This window comes from Solea solea, chromosome 7, assembly GCF_958295425.1.
Source record: "Solea solea chromosome 7, fSolSol10.1, whole genome shotgun sequence".
NCBI classification, from domain to species: Eukaryota; Metazoa; Chordata; class Actinopteri; order Pleuronectiformes; family Soleidae; genus Solea; species Solea solea.
Window position 1 is genome coordinate 3,641,349 of NC_081140.1, and position 19,409 is coordinate 3,660,757.

Genomic DNA, 19,409 nt, shown 5'->3' on the forward strand with positions numbered 1-19,409 from the left:
GTCAAAATGACAGACAACGAAAAAGTCTAGCGCAACCTCTGACGTGGATCCACTTCTGCACTCTCACCCTCTGTCAGTCCACTGTTCCTATGTAGTGGATTCCTTTCCCTCTTATGTAAGTCGCTTTGGATAAAAGCGTCTGCTAAATGCTAAAGGGACAATGATCACATTGTCACTTTAGATGACATCACCATGGCTTCCAGTTCCACTGTGAGGAACCTTGGAGTTACTTTTGACCAGGAAATGTCATTTGATTCACACATAAAACTCATTTCCAGAACAGCCTTCTTCCACCTGCGGAACATTATGAACATTAGAAACATTCTGTCCTTACAGGATGCTGAAAAACTAGTTCATGCTTTTGTTACATCTAGATTAGATTACTGTAACTCCTTATTATCAGGATGTTCCAACAAGTCTGTTAGAACCCTTCAGTTCATTCAAAATGCTGCAGCACGAGTTCTGACAGGAACTAGAAAGAGAGACCATATAACTCCAGTGTTAGCTTCTCTACATTTAAAATCCTCCTCCTCACGTACAAAGCACTTAATGGTCAGGCCCCTTCATACCTGAAAGACATAGTCTTACCTTATCACCCTAATAGACCACTTAGGTCACAAAATACAGGTTTACTTGTGGTTCCCAGAGTCTGTAAGAGCAGAATGGGAGGCAGAGCCTTCAGTTACCAGGCTCCTCCTCTCCTGAGGAACCAGCTCCCAATGACAGTTATGGAGGCGGAGCCTCTCTCTGTGTTTAAAGTTAGACTTAAAACTTTCCTTTTTGATAAAGCTTATAGTTAGAGCTGGTGCAGCGAAACCTGGACCATCTCTTAGTTCTGCTGCTATAGACCTAGACTGCTGGGGGATTTTCCTGTGGTGCACGCACATTCACTCTCTCACACTCAGGGTATGAATATGACTTTTTATGTCTTATGTTTGTATGTCATTAACCTTGTCTCTTTCTCTCCCTAGTATTATCCTTCCTTCCTTCCTTCCCTCTCTCTCTCTCTGTATTCTCATCTTGCAGGTTGCAGGATCCAGATCCAGTTTTCGAGGCTATCCATATCATACATATCATAACCATTATTATTGTGCTATAATTAAAAGTCAATATCATTGACTGTATAAACTTGTAACTTGATACAGTTGTTGTGTATCTGCTCCTGGTCTCTCTCTCTCTTCTGTCTCTACCTCATCTCCCTCTTGTCCTTTCTCTCCCCCCTTTCTATCCCCCACCTCTCCGCTGTCCCCCATTTTCCTTTCACCCCGACCGGTCGAGGCAGATGACTGCACATCTCTGAGCCTGGTTCTGTCAGAGATTTCTTCTTCTGTTAAGAGGGAGTTTTTTCTCTCCACTGATGCCTAGTGTTTGTCATTGTGTGAACTGTTGTGTTTCTCTGCTCTCCTTGATGTTGTCCATGTACAGAGCCTTGAGATAATGTATGTTTTGATTTGGCGTTATACAAATAAAATTGAATTGAATTAAATTGAATTGAATAATGTGATTGGTAGTCAAGCTACTACTGCATGTAAAACATTTTAGTCGGACCAGAGTGTGATTCCGTCTGTCCTGGCCCAGGACTCCTGGGTGATCAAGTCTCAGGTGGACTGCAACACAGATATTGCTTTGTGACTTTGATTACATCAATTATCATCAAAGCAATGTGGTGACAGGACGTGATGTCAGAGTTTCCAGAACTCTATTTTTTAACAACAGGGGAGGAGATGGAATATTTTACCATTTAAAAATGTAACAGAAGAAAAGATCAGCTTTTTATACACGATAGAGGAATAAAAGAAGGAAGGATGACAGTTACTAACGCCGAAGGCATGAATGCACCATTAACTACCGTTGAACACCTCTACCAACAAACCCACCTCCACAGCACTCAGAGCTGCGTCCTAGAGTAGTGAGTTGGTGCACCATGAGTCCGTTTTCATTTTTCTCTTGTAACCAGTCAGCCCTCAAAAGTGCTCTCCAGTTAGGCATCACACACACAGTGGGCAGCTTGAGCCAAAAACCCGAGAGAGATGTTCTGCTGCAAGATTTTGAAGTTGTGGAAACCATATTGTTCCCCACGTAAGGATAAGATTTGATAATAATGTAAGGATATATGTGTGTGCTGGTGTATTCCTCTTCTTTCAGCTTCTCCCTGTAGGGGTCACCACAGCAGATCATCTGCCTCCATCTTGTCTTATTCCTTGTGTCCTCTTATGTTTCCCCAACTGTCCTCATGTCCTCCTTCACAACATCCGTGAACCTTCTCTGTGGTCCTCCTCTTTTCCTCCTTCCTGGCAGTTACATTTTCAACATCTTAAATAATCACATCATCTCAATCTTCTCTCTGACTCTATCTCCACATCATGACTCGTGACTCTTGGTGACTCTTGGTGACTCTTGTGTTTTACCTGCAGCCGGGGCAGCAACATGACACCAGCGCACGACTATGGAGACTTCAAGTTTAAGACATATGCCCCAACAGCCTTTCGTTACTTCAGGGACTTGTTTGGAATCCGACTTGATGACTACATGGTAATCTATTTCTTCTTCATGGATGTCTTTACCTCTTCAGGATTTAATCATCCATTAGACTGTTGATTCTATATTTGTTTGTTTGTTTATTTGTTTGTTTATTTATTTATTTATTTGAGGGAAGGGTTATGAATTGTTAGAAGGATGAAGCAACTGTGACTGGGGAAATGATGAGATAATTGAAAAACACAGTAGATACAGTTGATTTGATTCTTCTTTCTTGATATCTAGTTTCGTTTTCACGTCTCTAACCACTGTGTTCTGCTCTTGTAGTATTCTCTGTGTAATGAGCCACTGATAGAGCTGCCAAACTCTGGTGCCAGTGGCTCACTGTTTTACCGCACAAGTGACGATGACTACATCATTAAGACAGTTCAACACAAAGAGGCTGAATTTCTGCAGAAATTGCTTCCAGGTTACTATATGGTAAGTTCTTATTCAGCAAATGAATGATCATCACCTTGTTTATCCTTCAAATGCAATTAAAAAGAAAAAGTCAATGCCTGAAATGATCAATTATGGTCATGCAAAAAATGTGCCTGCTTATTGGTACAAGTCCATTGATCTGTACATGGGTTATTGTGGCAATGAAGAAGATCAGACAGGAGACACTTGAGGAAGTGCAAGAATGTGTATATCCGGGTTCAGTGATTAACACTAAAGGCTGCTGCAACAACAAACAGGAAGCGGGTCTTCCTTCTTTGGAACAACAGGTGATGAGTGACTCGTAATGAACAAAGGGATTTTATTTGGTTACAAGTCAAGCATCATATCAAGCGCTGCAGTTAGCTTGAGAGAGTGTGTTCCAGCCGAATCTCCAAACAACTCTGCCCTCAGAAGAACAGGACCATACTCTTAAAGGTTATCTGACATCATCCTATACATCACAGTTGCCCATTTTAGTATTCTATCTTCAGTATAGAAGCCACCCGGTGATAGATTAAGGACACCAAAAATGGTCCTCTCTGTCTCCCGTCCTCTAGGGGCCACGTCAGTGAAAAGCAAGTTAGTTGTCAAACTATCCTACACATTCTTGTAATCCTAAATATTCAATGGACAATAAGAGATTTGACGTCTGTGCTGGTTAGCCTATTGCTATTACATTTGTTTCTACATATATACATGCATATATATATTTATATATACTGTATATATGTATATGTTGAAAATTTTATTTGCCTCACTGACTGTGAACAAAATACAATTCTAAATATTATTATATTATTGCTGCTGTTAAACACATTTACAGTCTCCTCGAGTGAGGACAATTCCTTTATTGTTGCTGTTTGGGTTTGACATCAAAAGATGAATATAAGCCACACTTTTAGGTGCAGGAAAAGAATTAGATTGGCAAATATTTTTGCTGTGCGTCGTGTTGGTTCTGTGGATGTTTTATCAAATGACTTGTTTTGAAGGAGCTACTTCTCTCCTCTTGACAGTCTAGCAGAGCACAGGTTATAGTCTGAAAGTCTCCTTTTCATTGCTGCTGACATTGTGAAACATCCGCTTATTGGTGCACCTGCTCCGTTCACATGAAGATATGTAACAGGGTATCGGGGAGACAAAGTATCGGAGTAGTTTTACGAATACTAATACACACATACAAATACAGTACACGAGGGCAGCATCAAACCCAATACTCAATAGTGTATCAGTGCATCCCTTAATAATGTATTGTCTTTTTTTATGTCAAACAGTTATTCCAAATGTCTTAGGTTTGAAGATTTAATGGTTTTTGGTGTTACACATGAAGGGAAACCAATATCAGGTATAAAATAGCAGGACTGTTGGCAAAAAGAACACACTACTATACTCACTTACAGAAGAGGATTGGGGCCACATGTGAAATCGTTTTGAAAACAAAAGAAAAGCAAGAATTCTGAGATTCAATTCAGGATTTTAGTTTTTTTCTTTTCTTTAAAAAACAATATTCACATCCATCCATTGTCTACTTCTACCACCTTTCTTCCTCTAGAACCTGCATCAGAACAAGCGCACATTATTACCAAAGTTTTATGGACTCTACTCTGTCCAGGCAGCGGGTAAGAAAATCCGTATTGTTGTCATGAACAATTTGCTGCCAAGTGCAGTGCAAATGCACCTCAAGTTTGATCTAAAGGGCTCCACCTATAATGGGCGACAGGCTTCAGCTAAAGAGCGGGGGAAGGATTTTCCCACATACAAGGATCTGGATTTCTTGCAGGACATGCCCGACGGGCTGTTGCTGGGGGAAAACAAGTACAATGCTGTGTGCAAGACCATTCAGAGAGACTGTCTGGTAAGAAGCAAAAGAAAGATTCCCTTTCTAAACATGAGTCTTGAAATTCATCGTATATGAAACATACTTGATTTCCGTTCAGGTCTTGCAGAGTTTCAGTATAATGGACTACAGTCTTCTGGTGGGAATCCACAATGTAGACCAGGCCTATATGGATCAACAGAGTGCTGTGGCTATGGAGGGCATGGACCAGAGGAGGCCACAAAGCCAGAGGTCCCTGTACAGAACTGCTATGGAGGCAATCCAAGCAGATACAGCAAGCGTGGGATCGCAGGACACAGAGGACAAGTGAGTTACCAGGTTCATATCGTTGCTTTAACAATAAAACGTTTATTCAGGGTAAAGGCATACCTCTAGATCAGTGGTTCTCAAACGTCTTCATACCAAGTACCACCCAAGAAAATGTTCAGCTCTTGAAGTAACAGCATTATCCCCAACGTTAAAATACAGTGGCGTAAGCAGGTCGAGCAAAGTCAGCTACAGGCTTTTCACAGGAGGCAGATTTACTCCCAATTAGATCATTTGCTCTGTCATCATCCTCCTCTTCCTCACATATACTTCACACACTGGTATAGTGAAATTAGATTAAGCCAGAGGAAGCTCGCGTACCACTGGTGGTACACATACCACAGTTTGAGAACCGTGGCTGTAGATATTTTTTTGTTTTTTACAGAACTGGAGGAATACCGGCAAGAAACTCAAAAGGCGAGAGACTGTTGGTGTACATTGGTATCATTGACATTCTGCAGTCTTATAGGTAAACAATAGATAAACTCAAGTCAACACTATCATGGTACAGTTATGCTGTGTTTCCATCAAGGTGTGGTTTGGTTTGGTACATTATGGTTCGGTTTGGAATGGTAAAGCCCGAGGATTGCATTTCAACTGAAAACAGTAACTTTACTTGGTACACTGTAAAAAGAAAACTACTTCCACTGGTAATAGCTAAATTAATTAAGTTCATTCAAACTAATTTACCAAGTTATATGCAGGCGACCTGTTTACTTTAGTTTGAATGAACTTAATTCATTTAGCTGTTACCAGTTTAAGTCGTTTTTGAAGGTTTGTCAACCATTTTCTTTTTTAAGTGTAGGTGGAGTGTGGCCTGTGTCCGACGGCCCAGTAGTTCGGATTGTGGCTGTTTGTCTCAACAAGATGTCAAGTTTCACATTAGAATAGACTGTGGGCATTTGCCTCAACTTCCATGGGATATTTATACCGATTATAAGGGAGTGACGTTTTTCTGTTGGCCTAGCGCCATCCTGTACCATTTTACTCTGGTACCCCAAGGGAAGGGCACCAAAGAATGGAATGATTGGTGCTGGTTTATTCCTAATGGAAATGCAAACAAAAATAAATGTACCGTTCTGTACCAAACTCAACCGTTCCACTCAGTGGAGACACTGCTTTACATTGACTGGAGCACAGAGAGTATTTTCATAATCTCTCTTGAACTTCTCCTAACCCAGTCTGTAATCAAACTTTTGCACAGTTAATTAAATCTACACTTCATGTGTCAATTTTCAGATTTGAAAAGCAGCTTCTACACTTATGGAAATCTCTGATTCACAATGGGGTAAAGCATATCTTAGGCCTTAGTTTTAGTGTTGAAAATAAAAGAAAATACAAACATTTACTCATCATTATTTTTTTCTTTTTTTAGGAAACTGTTTCAATTCACAGACCAGATTTTTATGCAGAACGGTTTCGAAAGTTCATGTGCAACACGGTCTTCAGGAAGATCCTACGTATGTATATGCCGTCTGTCAATAAGCATGCACACGTCACTTGATGGATTTTCTATATGAAGTTTTCTCTCTTATATCCAGATATAAAGACCTCCAGATCTAGAAAGCACAAGGCAGGGGCCCGTGGTCATCTGAAAAAAACAGGTAGCTCTGGGCCTCCTCTACTTACTCACACCAGCAGCAGCCAAAATCCTGTTCCCCAGCATGAAATCAGCCCTGAGACCAGGGAAGACACTGACAGAGACAATGCTGTGAACAGGAATGAGGAAAGCCCACATCCATCCATCCATCCAGTGGCGTGACCTCTTTAGTCACAAGAGTACCCTCTTGAACAGAGGTCCCAAACTCACGACCTGCGGGCTACATGCAGTTTCAAGTGGACCTCCAAGCAATGTCAAGTTATGAGTTATTTATGTACTTTTTTAATTAACAAATTAATTTTGCATCATAAACATTACTATATTATATAGCTACTCATTGCTGGTAATGGTACCATCCTCATCCATATTATCCTCATCCATCCTTCGTCCACTGCTTGTCCTTTGCTGAGAGTCATATGAGGAGCTGCAACCAATCCCAGATGGCGATAGCGTGTGATGATATGAGTAGTGATGATGATAATTGTTTTGAATGTTATTGATTTGTGAAATGCTCCTGGTCTCTATCGTTTCTCTTTCTTTTTATAAATAAGATGTTTTGTCTGTTATCTGTGGAACTTTTTCTGTAAATGCGACACCTACTGTACATCTGTCTGTCCTGGGAGAGGGATCCATCTTCTGTGGCTCTTCCTGAGATTTCTACCATTTATTCCCTGTAAAAAGATTTTTGAGCAACAACAGTGACACCCTCTGTCTAAGGACAGAGGGTGTCACTTGCTGTATCGACTGTAAAACACTTGGAGGCAAATTGTGTTTGTGATGTTGGGCTTAATATATAAAATTGAATTGAATCTGTATATTGCATAATAAAACTAACACTTTTATTTTGAAATTGTATGAACTAAAATATTGTTATATAATTTGAGGCTCATACATTCTTAAATGCAAACAAGAAGCTAAAGACAGAAATGGAGCAGCATGTTTTTAACATTTGACCCTGTACAAAACAAAAAAGCAGCTAGAACTATTAATATATGGACAATGTTTAATGTTTAAAAGGACCAGGATTTATGAACAATAAGTTAATCATTCATTTTAATTATTGTGATGTATAGCTAACTGCATTTTATTTATTCTCAGTATTGTTTTGCATGAAAAAAAGAGTCTAATTAACCCAATCCTACATATTTCAGAGGGCTTTTATTTTTTAAAAGTCCACATCCATTGCTTTATTCTAGTATATAAATATATTGTATAAAGCTATGGTATAAAGGATATATATTGTGCCGTTTCCGTCTGGATGTGGCCTAAATTATGCTCACTGCCGTATGAACGAGTGTTTCCACTGCACACATTAAGGAAATTGTATTGTATTTTAATTTCTGCGAACCACTTGACAATGTACATAATGAAAAATAAAATTCATATTATAATTTTTAATGTATTATTTCCACATTTATCTTTAATCTTTATTTTAAGTATTTTTTTAAACGTAAGAATATAAAGCAAACAATTAAAATGTAAAGTGATCAGAACAGTAGCAGGTGCTTGCTTGGCAATGTAGTCATTTTTGCATCATTATTAATTCTATTTTGTTGTTGCTGTTGACTCAACAAAAAGGGCGAAAAAAGGACATCACATGAAAGGACAATGCTTGGAGCTATGATAACATCACATCAAAGACTGTAGTTTAAAAATCATTTTCTTCCCTCTTTGCAAAAAAGATTGTAGTATTTTAACGTCTCGCGAGAAATGCTTTTATTTCGAAGCCGAGTCTTCTGTCTTCCGGGTAGGGGGCGGGGTTAACAGCTAGTGTACACACAGCCACTGTGGTGTTTTTCTACTGTACGTCTCTTCACAAGTATCTGCGCATTGCTCACCAGGTAGTGTACGGTGAAACCCTTCATTATTCATTATAATGTTGCCAGCTTGACTCTTCTAATGTGTTAAAACTGCTTTGAGTAAGCAGCTTAAAGTAGCCAGCGATAGTTAAGCACACAACAACAGCGGGAAGGTGAGGTTAGCTGAGTTAGCTCGAGGCAAGTTCTGATAACCGAGTTTGAACTCTTAGACTTTTACATGTATTGTAATAAACACAGACATGTTTGCGCTGTGAATGACGTCCCATTAGTGTAGCAGTGTATTTGATGTATTTGATGACATGTTTTTATGGTTGACGTGATGGTAGATTCGTCTTGTTGTTGTCAACAGGTGTAGAGCCCATGATGGAGGAGAATGAGGAGCAGCCACACGTCCAGCATTCAGACGCCTGTGTGGAGGACAGAGAATCCGACAGATGCACTTTCAGGTTAAACTGACGACTGTTTCACCAGAGTTTCTCCTAATGGTCAATATGATCACATATGAGCACAGCAAATGCAAAACATACACAGTTGAATGCAGAGGTTCCCAGTTTTTCCTCAGCCAGCTATGCCCGACAGGATAAAACATGTATCCCCCCTCTTTAATCCACATAGAATAGTTTGACTGTAATGTTTGATTACAAAGTAATTCATAAAGAATTAAAGATTCTCTAACTACTTCCAGCTTCTCCCTTTTGGGGTTGCCACAGCAGATCATCTGTCTCCATCTTGCCCTATTTCAGATTACATAATGACAATGTGTTTACTCTTTGTAGTGCAAAGCCTTTGTAGGCCTTACAATTCATGATCTTTTCATCGCTGTGCTAGTCGAGTATATTTTAATGTGTCCGAGTGTTTTCTCCTACCTTTGTGTACAAGAGGAGAAATACTATCGCTTGTTTCTCAATATATGCCAGATTTCTGAAAGGACTTTGGCTTGGATCCTCTATAGTCATAAGACTTCTGGCACACAGTGCAATCTCATTTGTGGACTGTACCATTTTCTCCGCGTGTTGTAAGTTTTTGGATAAAACCAGACTGTAGAGGTGTTGAAGACTGACAGTGAGGGAGAACGTCTGGGCTCTTTACAGCCACACAAATCTGTATTTCAGGAGGCTCTCACTAATCACAGGACAATTCATATACAGAGCAGCAATGGTTCTCAAACTTTTTGCACCACCGTAGAAATTTTTAAGCTAGATTGTATTGCCAATGTTAAAACACAGTGGTGTCAATAGGCCGAGCAAAGTCAGCTACTGCTATAGTAGGACACTGGTATAGCAGAATTAGATTGAGTGAGAGATAAGGTAACTAATTATTATTTCTCTATTTTTTGTTATTTGTTTGAAATAAATTCCTGACCACTCAGATCACATACCCTAAAAATACAGTAGAACAATATTTCTCCTTTTCCTTCAAGCACCACAAGAGGAAGCTCAAGTACCACTGGTGGTACACGTACCATCATTTTGAGAACCATGTCACTACAACTTTCACTTTATCAAAATGCAATATTGGCAGAGCATCTGTTTATATTCAGCTGTCAGCGCAGTGATCAACAAGTATTTTTAATAACCTTTGGATGAAACTCAACAGTCACCTCTTGTTTAAGACTGCTTTAATTTTGTCATCAGGAGGGTGTGTTTTTGTTTTGAAACCATACAAATTCAACTGTGGAGTGCACTATGTACATGGCACATAAATGATATTGTGTATAACTCGAAACAAGTTTGTTATCTTATCACTTGGAGTCTGGGTCCGTCCTTTGGGATTTTTAGAGTCTTGAAAGTTCAACCTCCCCAGTCTCTTTCCCACAGAGTGATGTTTGCCAGTCTACAAATAGATGGATTATGTTGCCCAACAATACCTAACCAAATGCGGATCGGAAGGGGGAATAAACTATTTGTTGCTGGGAGCTCAACAGCACGCAAAGGGAAGGAGCTTTTGTAATGTAATGTAATTTTTTAATAGGGCTAATGACGAAACTTTTCACAGTGAGATTAGACGTGGTTTTTAGTGCACAAAGAGGACTTACAGAGTCCTCTATTGTTACCCAATTGTTCAATGCCCCAAATCCAGTAGAGTGGGCTTCGCTCATTTCACTCAGACGCCTTGAAAACACACCGACGCTCATTTCCATTTTTTTTTTTAGCAAATATTTTGTGCTTCCATAAATTTTAAAACATCACAACTGGGCCTTTGAAGAAGAGCAAGAATGGATGAAATCAGTCAGCTATTAGGTGGCACAGGACGTGTCCACTCTGACAGCTTCTCGAGTGATGCCACACAGTCGACAGGCAGTAAATCTGCTCTGTGCCATCGACTCAACCAGCTGTTGACCTTTGTGGATGATTTGAACCCTGAAGAGGAACTGCACGAGAAAGTGATGAAAACACTGCATAATGCCTTCCTCGCCTGTGGCAAGACGGCCAATAAGCCTAAAGAACACCGTTTCAGGTGGAGAACAAATATCACCTGTTCTCTGGACGTATCTTCTGTTTTTAAATGTTACTCTTTGTTCTTTATTCATCACTTACTTTAACCAGTTCCTTTTAAAGTTATTTCAGTAATTTTTCTTCTATATTCTGTGCTGCTCTATGTTTTTTGCAACACTGAATGAGGCTCTTTGTTTTTAATTCTGACCATGTATAACTGATGAGGATGTGTAGTACATTTAGATGTGAGTATGTGTAGATTACTTTGTTTTTTCTTCTTTGCCCACAGGCTACACATGGTCACATGGAATGTGGCCACAGCTAATCCTCCAGATGATGTAACCTCGCTTCTTCATCTGAACTCTCAGACAGTAAGCCCAGACCTCTACGTAATTGGGTAGGTGGTGGTGGCAGCAGAGTTGATATTTCAACTGCATATGTGGAAGAGTGACTCACATTTAAAACTGTGTGCATGTGTGACTAGTCTACAGGAGGTGTCCTCGGGGCTACTAAGTTCTGTGTCACAACTTGTTAACGATGACTCGTGGAGTCTCCTGTTCATGTCGACCTTAGGACCACAGAATTACATCAAGGTATAGTCCTTCTTACACCCTCTCAAACCTGCACACACATCTGAAGTGCACAGGTAAACAAGAGCATATAGTTCCTTTTAATGACACCTGTCGTGACCTCTCAATTTACTAGTGTGCTGTTGCCTTGTTTTACCGTCGTTTGCCGTGTGGAGCTGATGGGCTTTATCAATGTGCGTGATCTCATTTGACAGTGGTTCAAATCTCATAGACATTTTTTGAAGTGTGTTAGTGCTGTGTCTCCTGCTCACTCTCATTTTAGTCACTTAACAAAAGGCAGACCTAATGAAATCTCCACTTGCTTAAGTATATGTTTGCTGCTTTATCATCTTCCTTTTCCATCTGGAAACTGAAGTTTTTAAAGTGCTCACTCTCCCACACCAAAGTCCAGAGTATAGATTTAAAAAAATTGCATTTTTAGCTCGCAAGGACAAAGGAGCTGCTAAGTTTGTGTCACTGTGTGTGTGTTCAGGTATCATCTATCAGAATGCAGGGTCTGCTGTTGCTCTTCTTCTCCAAACTGAAGCATGTGCCCTTCATCAGAGACATCGTGACGACATACACTCGTACAGGCCTTTTAGGATACTGGGTGAGACGCACACACACACACACACAAAACACAGATTTATTAAAAGACAAAACTATGACAATTTAATAAGCAAGGGGTCCGAATCAGTGCAGCAGAAGTTATTTTTTTTCTTTATCTCATTTGACATTATCCAGGAAATAAAGTATATGGTTAAAGTATATTGTTTTCACATGAATTATTCTACAGAAGCAGAAGTAAATGATTGACATCTATCAAAAATAACTTGTGAGCTTTCTTTTGCTCTCATTTTATGTTGATAATGTCTGGAAAACTTTGTGGTTCCTCCTTTTTCCTCATCGCTTGTTTGTCTCTCAGGGGAACAAAGGGGGTGTGTCCATCCGTTTGTCCTTCTATGGCCACATGCTCTGTTTCCTCAACTGCCACCTGGCTGCTCATATGGAATATGCCACTGAGAGAGTGGATGAATTTGAGTACATCATGGACGTGCAGAAGTTTGAATGTGAAAAGGCTCCAAGTATTGCTGATCACAGGTGAACAGCAGCACAGAATCACCAGTTTAACCTCTAAATATGTGATGAATGTAGTTAAGGTTGTTATTCCAAAAGTCTGATTTGTCCTCTGCTGTTATCTGCAGTGAAACATTTACCTGAAACATTTACACATGCTATGGTGATGATTGTCCACTCAAGAGAACAACAAAACAATATAGTGTTATGTAATAATGTCTTATATTTCTGGCTGTATGTTTTGAACTCAAATTTGTTTTAAGGTTCAGGTTCGACACCCCCACTCACCTGAATTTGAATGGATATCTGAATTTTGGGTCAAATGTACAGGCCTAATATGAGTGTTGACTTGTTTGTATTTCCAGACTGGTTTTTTGGTTCGGTGATCTCAACTTCAGAATCCAGGACCATGGCATGCACTTTGTCCGCTCCTGTATCAGCAATCAAAACTACAATCTCCTGTGGAGCAAGGACCAGGTTTGAATCTTAAAGAAATGTCCAGCTCTTTAACCAATTGTCAAAGTGACGGGTAATGTTTTTTGTTATAAGTGTTGTTATATGAGGTACTCCTTAGAACTGTTCTGTGTGTGCGGGCCTGCACCGAGAACCAGCTTCAGACAAGGACACACTCTTTCGTTTTCTAGCCAATTAACAAAAGGCTCACCTAATAAAATCAATGCTATTTTGATATTTTTCAAATGGAAACTGAACCTTGTAAACTGTCACTCTTCCACATTAAAGTCCATAGCTTTTGGGGACATGGGAGCTGCTGGTCTACTGCTGCCTATTTGGGAAAGTTTGTGACACTTGCATCAAATCAAGCTAAGGATTACAATTACAAGAGTCCTAAAATAACATATTAGACCTTTCTGATGGAAGCAGCAGTGAATCAACAATCCAATTTTACAAAGCTTACCATGGGCTTAGTCATATTCACAGTTCATTACTCTGTAAGCTTGGTTATGAGAGCCTGTGTTATGATTTGCAGTTGATCATGATGAAGGAGAAAGAACAGATGCTTCAGGAGTTTGACGAAGGACCTCTGGACTTTCAACCCACGTACAAGTTTGACTTAAACTCTGACACTTATGACAGCAGGTAACTGTCTCAAAATAACTCATGAACGCCATCACAATACATTTTCAATGAGTGAACATACACTTTTTTAAAATGTCTTCATCTGCAATGTGTGTCTGTTAAAACATTAATTTTCAAATATGTCATCTAAACCTTTTGTCACCTCCCACAGGCGATTCAGGACATGGTTTGGCTTTAAGTAAGAGTGCAAAATGCATTTGTATTGAAATCTACCTTACCTATTTGTCAGGTTACCTCAATTTTAATCCCTCTAACCACACATCAGTATGTACACTACTTTTATTGGTCAATAAAAGTAGTGTATTCTTTTTTTATGCCACATATTTAATAAACAAGCAGACAGCTCACAGTCTTTTCAGACAAATATTGCGTTGTCGTCATCTGAAAAGAGAAGACTGTTTAAAAAGCTTGTTTACTTCACAGAATAGTGACTAAGCTCACTGGTCTGTTGTCTCATGAGATAATACTGCAGTTGAAGATACCCTGTGGAGTTTATGACCACTAGTGAAAGATTGTTTTAATGAGTGCATATAACATGTCTATTGCTATTTTCACTGACTGGCAGATGATTTAAAACAATGTGCCAGAAGTAGCCAAGGATTGACGAGACATTCCGTCTGAAAAAACAATAGATTATGAAAGACTGATACAGCACACTTGTGAGTTCTCAGTATTGTGCTTAATGGGTTTACAGTGCAAAACGATTAAAGAAAGAAACTTAATTTGTTGATGAAAATCTCTGCAGGATGTCTTTAAATTGCAAAACTATCAGGGCTCTACATTAACCCACATTTAACCTGGAGTTGTTTTAAACTCTGCTACATAACTGCTAACATGCATGGCCAGAAATAGATGGTTAATTGCTGTTCATTTGATCTGTGTATGTTGATTTATAACTGAATGTACCTCAAACATGGTAACACTGATGATGGAGGTTACGATGTGATGATGTGTGTCACTAAAAATCTGCAATCAATACTGAAGCATCAGACATACACATGTACCAGAACTGTCTCTTTAATATTAGACAGATTACCAGTTGATCATATCAAGTATATTTATTTAATATAACAAAGCACCTGTGACTTCACAAAATACACTGTGAAGGATAATATCCAAATGTTCAATAGTCTGATTTGCCACAGGCAATCAACCCTGTGGTGGAATTGCCTCTTGTTTAATGCAGATAAATAAAAATGGAACAACAGAAAAAAAGTATGAGTATAAGTCACTATAAAGTCAGTATTTTCTGTTGAGACCTTGCTCTATAACCACAATGCTTTATCACTTTTAGTTTGGCTGTTTTCTTTTGTTCCTCCTCTCATTTGTGAGTTCATATTCTGTTTGCCTCCTCTCTAGTGGAAAAAAGCGCAAACCAGCCTGGACAGACAGGATCCTGTGGCGACTCAGACCCAAACCACCAAACCCTGACAAGCTAGACGGAAACATGGAGGATGTGACGGAGGTCAGGGAGCCAGAGGAGGAGGAAAAGTACCCGATGACGATCGTGCAGGACCTGTATACAAGCAACATGGAGTATAGAAACAGTGATCACAAGCCTGTCATTGGTACTTTCACACTTGAGGTGAGAGACTGGAATTCTGAATATGCTAGTGAGAATGAAACCAATGCACTCTCTCATTCAACAACTCTTAAATCTGTAATAACACTGAGGGTGATGTGGTGGTTCAATCCTGGCTTGAATGTGGCTTTTTGTGTGGAGTTTGCATATAGTTCCCAGTTCCCATGTTCTCTAGTATCCTCCCACAATCCACAGGGATTGGAGACTAAACTGACCATATTTGTGACCGGAGTGTTGTTTGTCTCTTTGTAGGTCTACTGACCTGTGTCACTCACTGTCGGCTGGGATTGGTTCCAGCCATAGACTATATAATATAAAGATGGATTTAGTCTCCCCGGGGCAAATTCACAGATGTCAGCTGCAATCAGGCTTCTACAGGACAGTACCATCTGTCAATCACACTGCTGTGTTGTGTTTTAACAGCTATTTTTCTCTAAATGGTAACATCATTTAGAAACCCAACATCATGTTTTTGAAAAAGTCCTCGCGAAAATGTTTACAAACGTTAGAAACTCATGTTCCCATTTGTCTTGCATTCAAGTAGAATTATCTTTGCAGCCGGTGGTGTCGCCCCCTGGTGGCTAACTGCTACTTCCATCCTACTTTTTTGGGCTTCATTTTTCCTATTGGAAGATTATGGTAATTTTATATACAGTCTTAGTTTCCAGCTCTGCCCACAACCATTGACTTGATAAGTGCTTGAGGATGAATGCATAAAAGAATGAATGGTTTGCATTTACAGTTTATTTGTCATCAGAAGCTGTTGAGTCACATGATTATTTCTCCTCTGATCCAGCTGAGGAAGATGTACAGCACTCCGCTGGTGCATCTGCAGGCAGAGGGTGATTGGAGTGCAGACATTGATGCCATGGTCAGCTACACCCCTCTGCAGCAGTTCCCCTCCAGTACATGGGACTGGATTGGACTCTATAAGGTTGGGTGACATCTTTTCACCACTGTCGGCTTAAATGTGACGTTTCAGAGTTTGTTAAAGTGACAGTTGAGCTTGTGGTTTTCTGACGTACTGTCTCATACAAAGTAAAATACATTTTAGTCAGAACAGAATTGTAGTAAATGTCTCATAGCTGGACTAACACACACCAGGTGATGTGGTTAGGAGTCAAGATATCAGTGCATGTTCATGTTCAGTTTGGGTTTTGACCCATCCATGAAAGAAGAAACTAGTACACATAAGAAAATATATGACTAGAAAATACATGGCCAAATTCAGAATGATGCATTTTTGGACTGACATGGATGACGTTATGCTTTGCCTAATATTTTAAAGTTCACATAAGATAGGAAGACTTGGAATGGTGCTCGACATGCTAACAGTTAGCCTCCAGCTAACCAGGAAACCTACTAATTAAATGACATGGCTCACAAAACATGGAAGCTCTACTGCTGCCTTGTATGGTACGTTTATGACATTTAAATATAAACAAAGGTGTTCAAAACCCAAGTGATGGAGGCAGCAGGGAATCGACAGTTTCTGGGTGCATTGATGTAAAATGACAGATTTGAGCTCATACAACCACATCTTACAACTGTATTTCTAAAAGAGTATCTATCAGAACTACCCCCTCTAAATGAGTTTATGTGATTCAGGTTGGTTTCACCAGCATGAGTGACTACATCACCTTCACATGGGTCAAAGACACCGAGGTGGGCTTCAATGAAGAAGTCATTCAGGTAGTAGCTTTTGCATCAATGAGTAAAAGTACTCAAAGTTATGGAATTATTAGATTATTAAATGTCTCTGTTGTTGTAGGTGTATGTTAGTAAAGAGGAAATCCCAGTGCGGGGAGGACAGTGTGTTCTGTGCTACTACAGCAGTATTCTGCAGTGCATCATTGGAGTCAGTGACCCATTCAAGGTGAGTAATACGGAGAGGACACGTCCAGGTGATTTCAGTGATGAATGACATGGAACTGGATTAAATCTAGGGTTGATCATTTGTTTTTGAAACACTTTTTTATTTATTTGTTGAAATCCTCTTTGTGTCCTGATGGCCATCAAAGCAATGTACAGTCTAATTAAAATGACATGTTAATTGATAAGGAATTGAGTAGGAATGATAGATTGTTTCAGCCTGCATGGAATAATTGGCTGAAGCAGAGCCTAGAGATATTAGTGAGTGAGTCATGGAAGAATGGCAGCAAAAGTGCAGCCAGAATTTGCAGTTCCACTACAAACAACCTCCAGTGTTATGAGGAGTTTGTGGAGCTATTATTATTGTGTTTCATGTTATTATTTTTTTCCCTCCAACTTGTTTTCATTTGTAAATAAATTGACTCAATTATTATTATAATTATGATTAATTATTATATAATTATTAACTGTGCTGCTAGTATGAGATTATACATCACTCAGTGGAGTAGGATTGAATAAACACTTATTCACTGACAACAGGAGGACGCTCCGACAGCTTTTACCTAAAATGTAATAATGTTACATCATCAGGGCTAATGACCCAACATAATTTCTAAAAAGACATGCCAGAAACAAGTCTTTCATCCTGATCTAGATCATATGAGACGCTCTATTTATTTACAATAAAAGAGCACACATATGTCACTGGATCATATAAAAAACTGTGAGTGCCTCTCCAAGTGCACTTCTGTATCTTCATGGTTATTACTTCGAATGGTCTATAGGTCTACAGCATGAATTTACAACAGTTAATTACAGTTTGAACGTGAATCCCACAAAATTATGTCAGGCACCAGGATCATCTGCTTCTTTCTCTTTCAGGTCCATGAGTCCAAGGTAGCCATTGAGGAAGGCTTAATATCTGAGAGGATAAATGGACTGGACAAAGCCATAGCACGTGACTGGTCTTAAGAGGTCATAGCTGTGATATGAGGTAGAGATGTAATGGTTTCGTCCCGGATTTTCTGAAAGAACTCATAACTGTGCTTGCTTATCTGGCTGTGAAAGAGCAGGTCAGCAAACGCACCACTAACCATTCTATTGCTACTGGTGTAGATTTAGGTTGCTCAGTTCTCCGTTTACAACTGGTCTATATGGTCACATTCTCTGTACAAGGTGTACATGGTGTACATGGTGTAATTCTGACTAAAATGAAACATTATCCTTGAATTTGCAGGTGAAGATGGAACCTCAAATTTAATTTGTCTGAGCAAAAAAAGTGTAGTGTAAAGCAGCTTTGAGTGGTTGTCAAGACTAGAAATTGTATATAAATACAAACCATTTACAGCTTTGTGAGAGAGACATTGGAGGACTTAGGGCTGTTCACATGCAGCATCTTTTGCGCACACAAATACTTTTTTTAATGAAGACGGCCCTTAAGACACATGTGTGTATCTAAACTTTCACCTCCTAGCTTTCAACACGTCTTTTTGATACGAAGAAGTAGGTCAGACTGGTAATTTACCATCTTTATTCAGATTTTTTAATGTTAATTCATTCAGTGAGGCTGCAGTAACTTCAGTTATCACAGTTTTAAACATGTCTGGCTGCTTCCATGCATTTTTAGATGCGGTAACTGTATAGAAGAGCCGAAATACCCTGAATATTAGTTCTGCCATATTGTGCCGGCAGCACAAGCAACTGTGTAGCTGTGATACACCTGCTTGACAAGTTGAACATTAATACTAGATTTACCAGCCTGGTAAAAGGGATCTACATACCGACAGATACCATTTTTGAAAAAATGATTTTAAACATACCTTTTGGTTTGGTCCATGTCCCATCTGCTGCTGAAGGAGCCAGCCACCAGGGAACCATCCAGATGTGGCCTCTGTTTTGGGGAGCTGTCCATCTTTATATAAAGTAATATACAGTCATTGTTCAGACTCATTCGTGAGTCATAACTCACATATTTGATAATGTTGTCATATACTGATATTAGTTAAAAGACACTTGTAATGTGTGTAACATGTGCATTGCAAACAGAATGTAGATCTAACTGATTTACATTACTTGCAGTTGCATTGGTTTTGTCTGATGTGGACCCACAGTGCACAGTGAGTGAAAAGCCCTCAGTTAGGTTCAGAACAGGACCCAAGTGTCCATATCTCTAGCTGGTTTTCAGCACACTGAGTCAGTACGTCATACAACCTCACTTTAACCAAACCTTAACGGTCACTTTGTCACTGCTGAAACAA

At 39.5% G+C, this 19,409-nt stretch overlaps 2 protein-coding genes across 4 annotated transcripts; both read left to right on the top strand.

The window, feature by feature from the left end:
• The first annotated feature begins 1,741 nt into the window (after nt 1-1,741).
• Nucleotides 1,742-7,443, top strand: LOC131462757 (phosphatidylinositol 4-phosphate 5-kinase type-1 alpha-like). Of its 2 annotated transcripts, none has more exons than XM_058634256.1 (9): nt 1,742-2,079; nt 2,415-2,532; nt 2,806-2,958; nt 4,508-4,810; nt 4,893-5,098; nt 5,484-5,567; nt 6,338-6,386; nt 6,474-6,558; nt 6,640-7,443. In XM_058634256.1, the coding sequence occupies exons 1-9, from the start codon at nt 1,925-1,927 to the stop codon at nt 6,858-6,860; spliced, it is 1,374 nt and encodes a 457-aa protein (XP_058490239.1). In that variant the 5' UTR covers nt 1,742-1,924; the 3' UTR covers nt 6,861-7,443. The 2 variants fall into 2 exon arrangements, with proteins under 2 accessions (XP_058490239.1, XP_058490240.1); XM_058634257.1 differs by having other exon boundaries at nt 1,943-2,103.
• A 939-nt stretch (nt 7,444-8,382) lies between these two features.
• On the top strand, nt 8,383-18,599 carry inpp5ka (inositol polyphosphate-5-phosphatase Ka). 2 transcript variants are annotated; one of them, XM_058634254.1, is made up of 14 exons: nt 8,383-8,539; nt 8,868-8,964; nt 11,243-11,350; nt 11,438-11,546; nt 12,016-12,132; nt 12,448-12,623; nt 12,965-13,076; nt 13,588-13,697; nt 13,849-13,875; nt 15,057-15,282; nt 16,076-16,213; nt 16,888-16,971; nt 17,051-17,155; nt 18,034-18,599. In XM_058634254.1, exons 2-14 carry the CDS (start codon nt 8,879-8,881, stop codon nt 18,121-18,123), a joined length of 1,488 nt encoding a protein of 495 aa, XP_058490237.1. In that variant the 5' UTR covers nt 8,383-8,539; nt 8,868-8,878; the 3' UTR covers nt 18,124-18,599. The 2 variants fall into 2 exon arrangements, with proteins under 2 accessions (XP_058490237.1, XP_058490238.1); XM_058634255.1 differs by lacking the exon at nt 13,849-13,875 and having other exon boundaries at nt 8,384-8,539.
• Nucleotides 18,600-19,409: the final 810 nt, after the last annotated feature.

Coding starts and splice junctions, on each gene's coding strand:
- LOC131462757 (XM_058634256.1), top strand. CDS start 1,925: ATGAGTCCGTTTTCATTTTTCTCTTGTAACCAGTCAGCCCTCAAAAGT. Junction 2,080..2,414: donor GAAACCATATTGTTCCCCAC/GTAAGGATAAGA, acceptor TTTTACCTGCAG/CCGGGGCAGCAACATGACAC. Junction 2,959..4,507: donor TGCTTCCAGGTTACTATATG/GTAAGTTCTTAT, acceptor TTCTTCCTCTAG/AACCTGCATCAGAACAAGCG.
- inpp5ka (XM_058634254.1), top strand. CDS start 8,879: ATGATGGAGGAGAATGAGGAGCAGCCACACGTCCAGCATTCAGACGCC. Junction 11,351..11,437: donor CCAGACCTCTACGTAATTGG/GTAGGTGGTGGT, acceptor ATGTGTGACTAG/TCTACAGGAGGTGTCCTCGG. Junction 16,972..17,050: donor TCAATGAAGAAGTCATTCAG/GTAGTAGCTTTT, acceptor CTGTTGTTGTAG/GTGTATGTTAGTAAAGAGGA.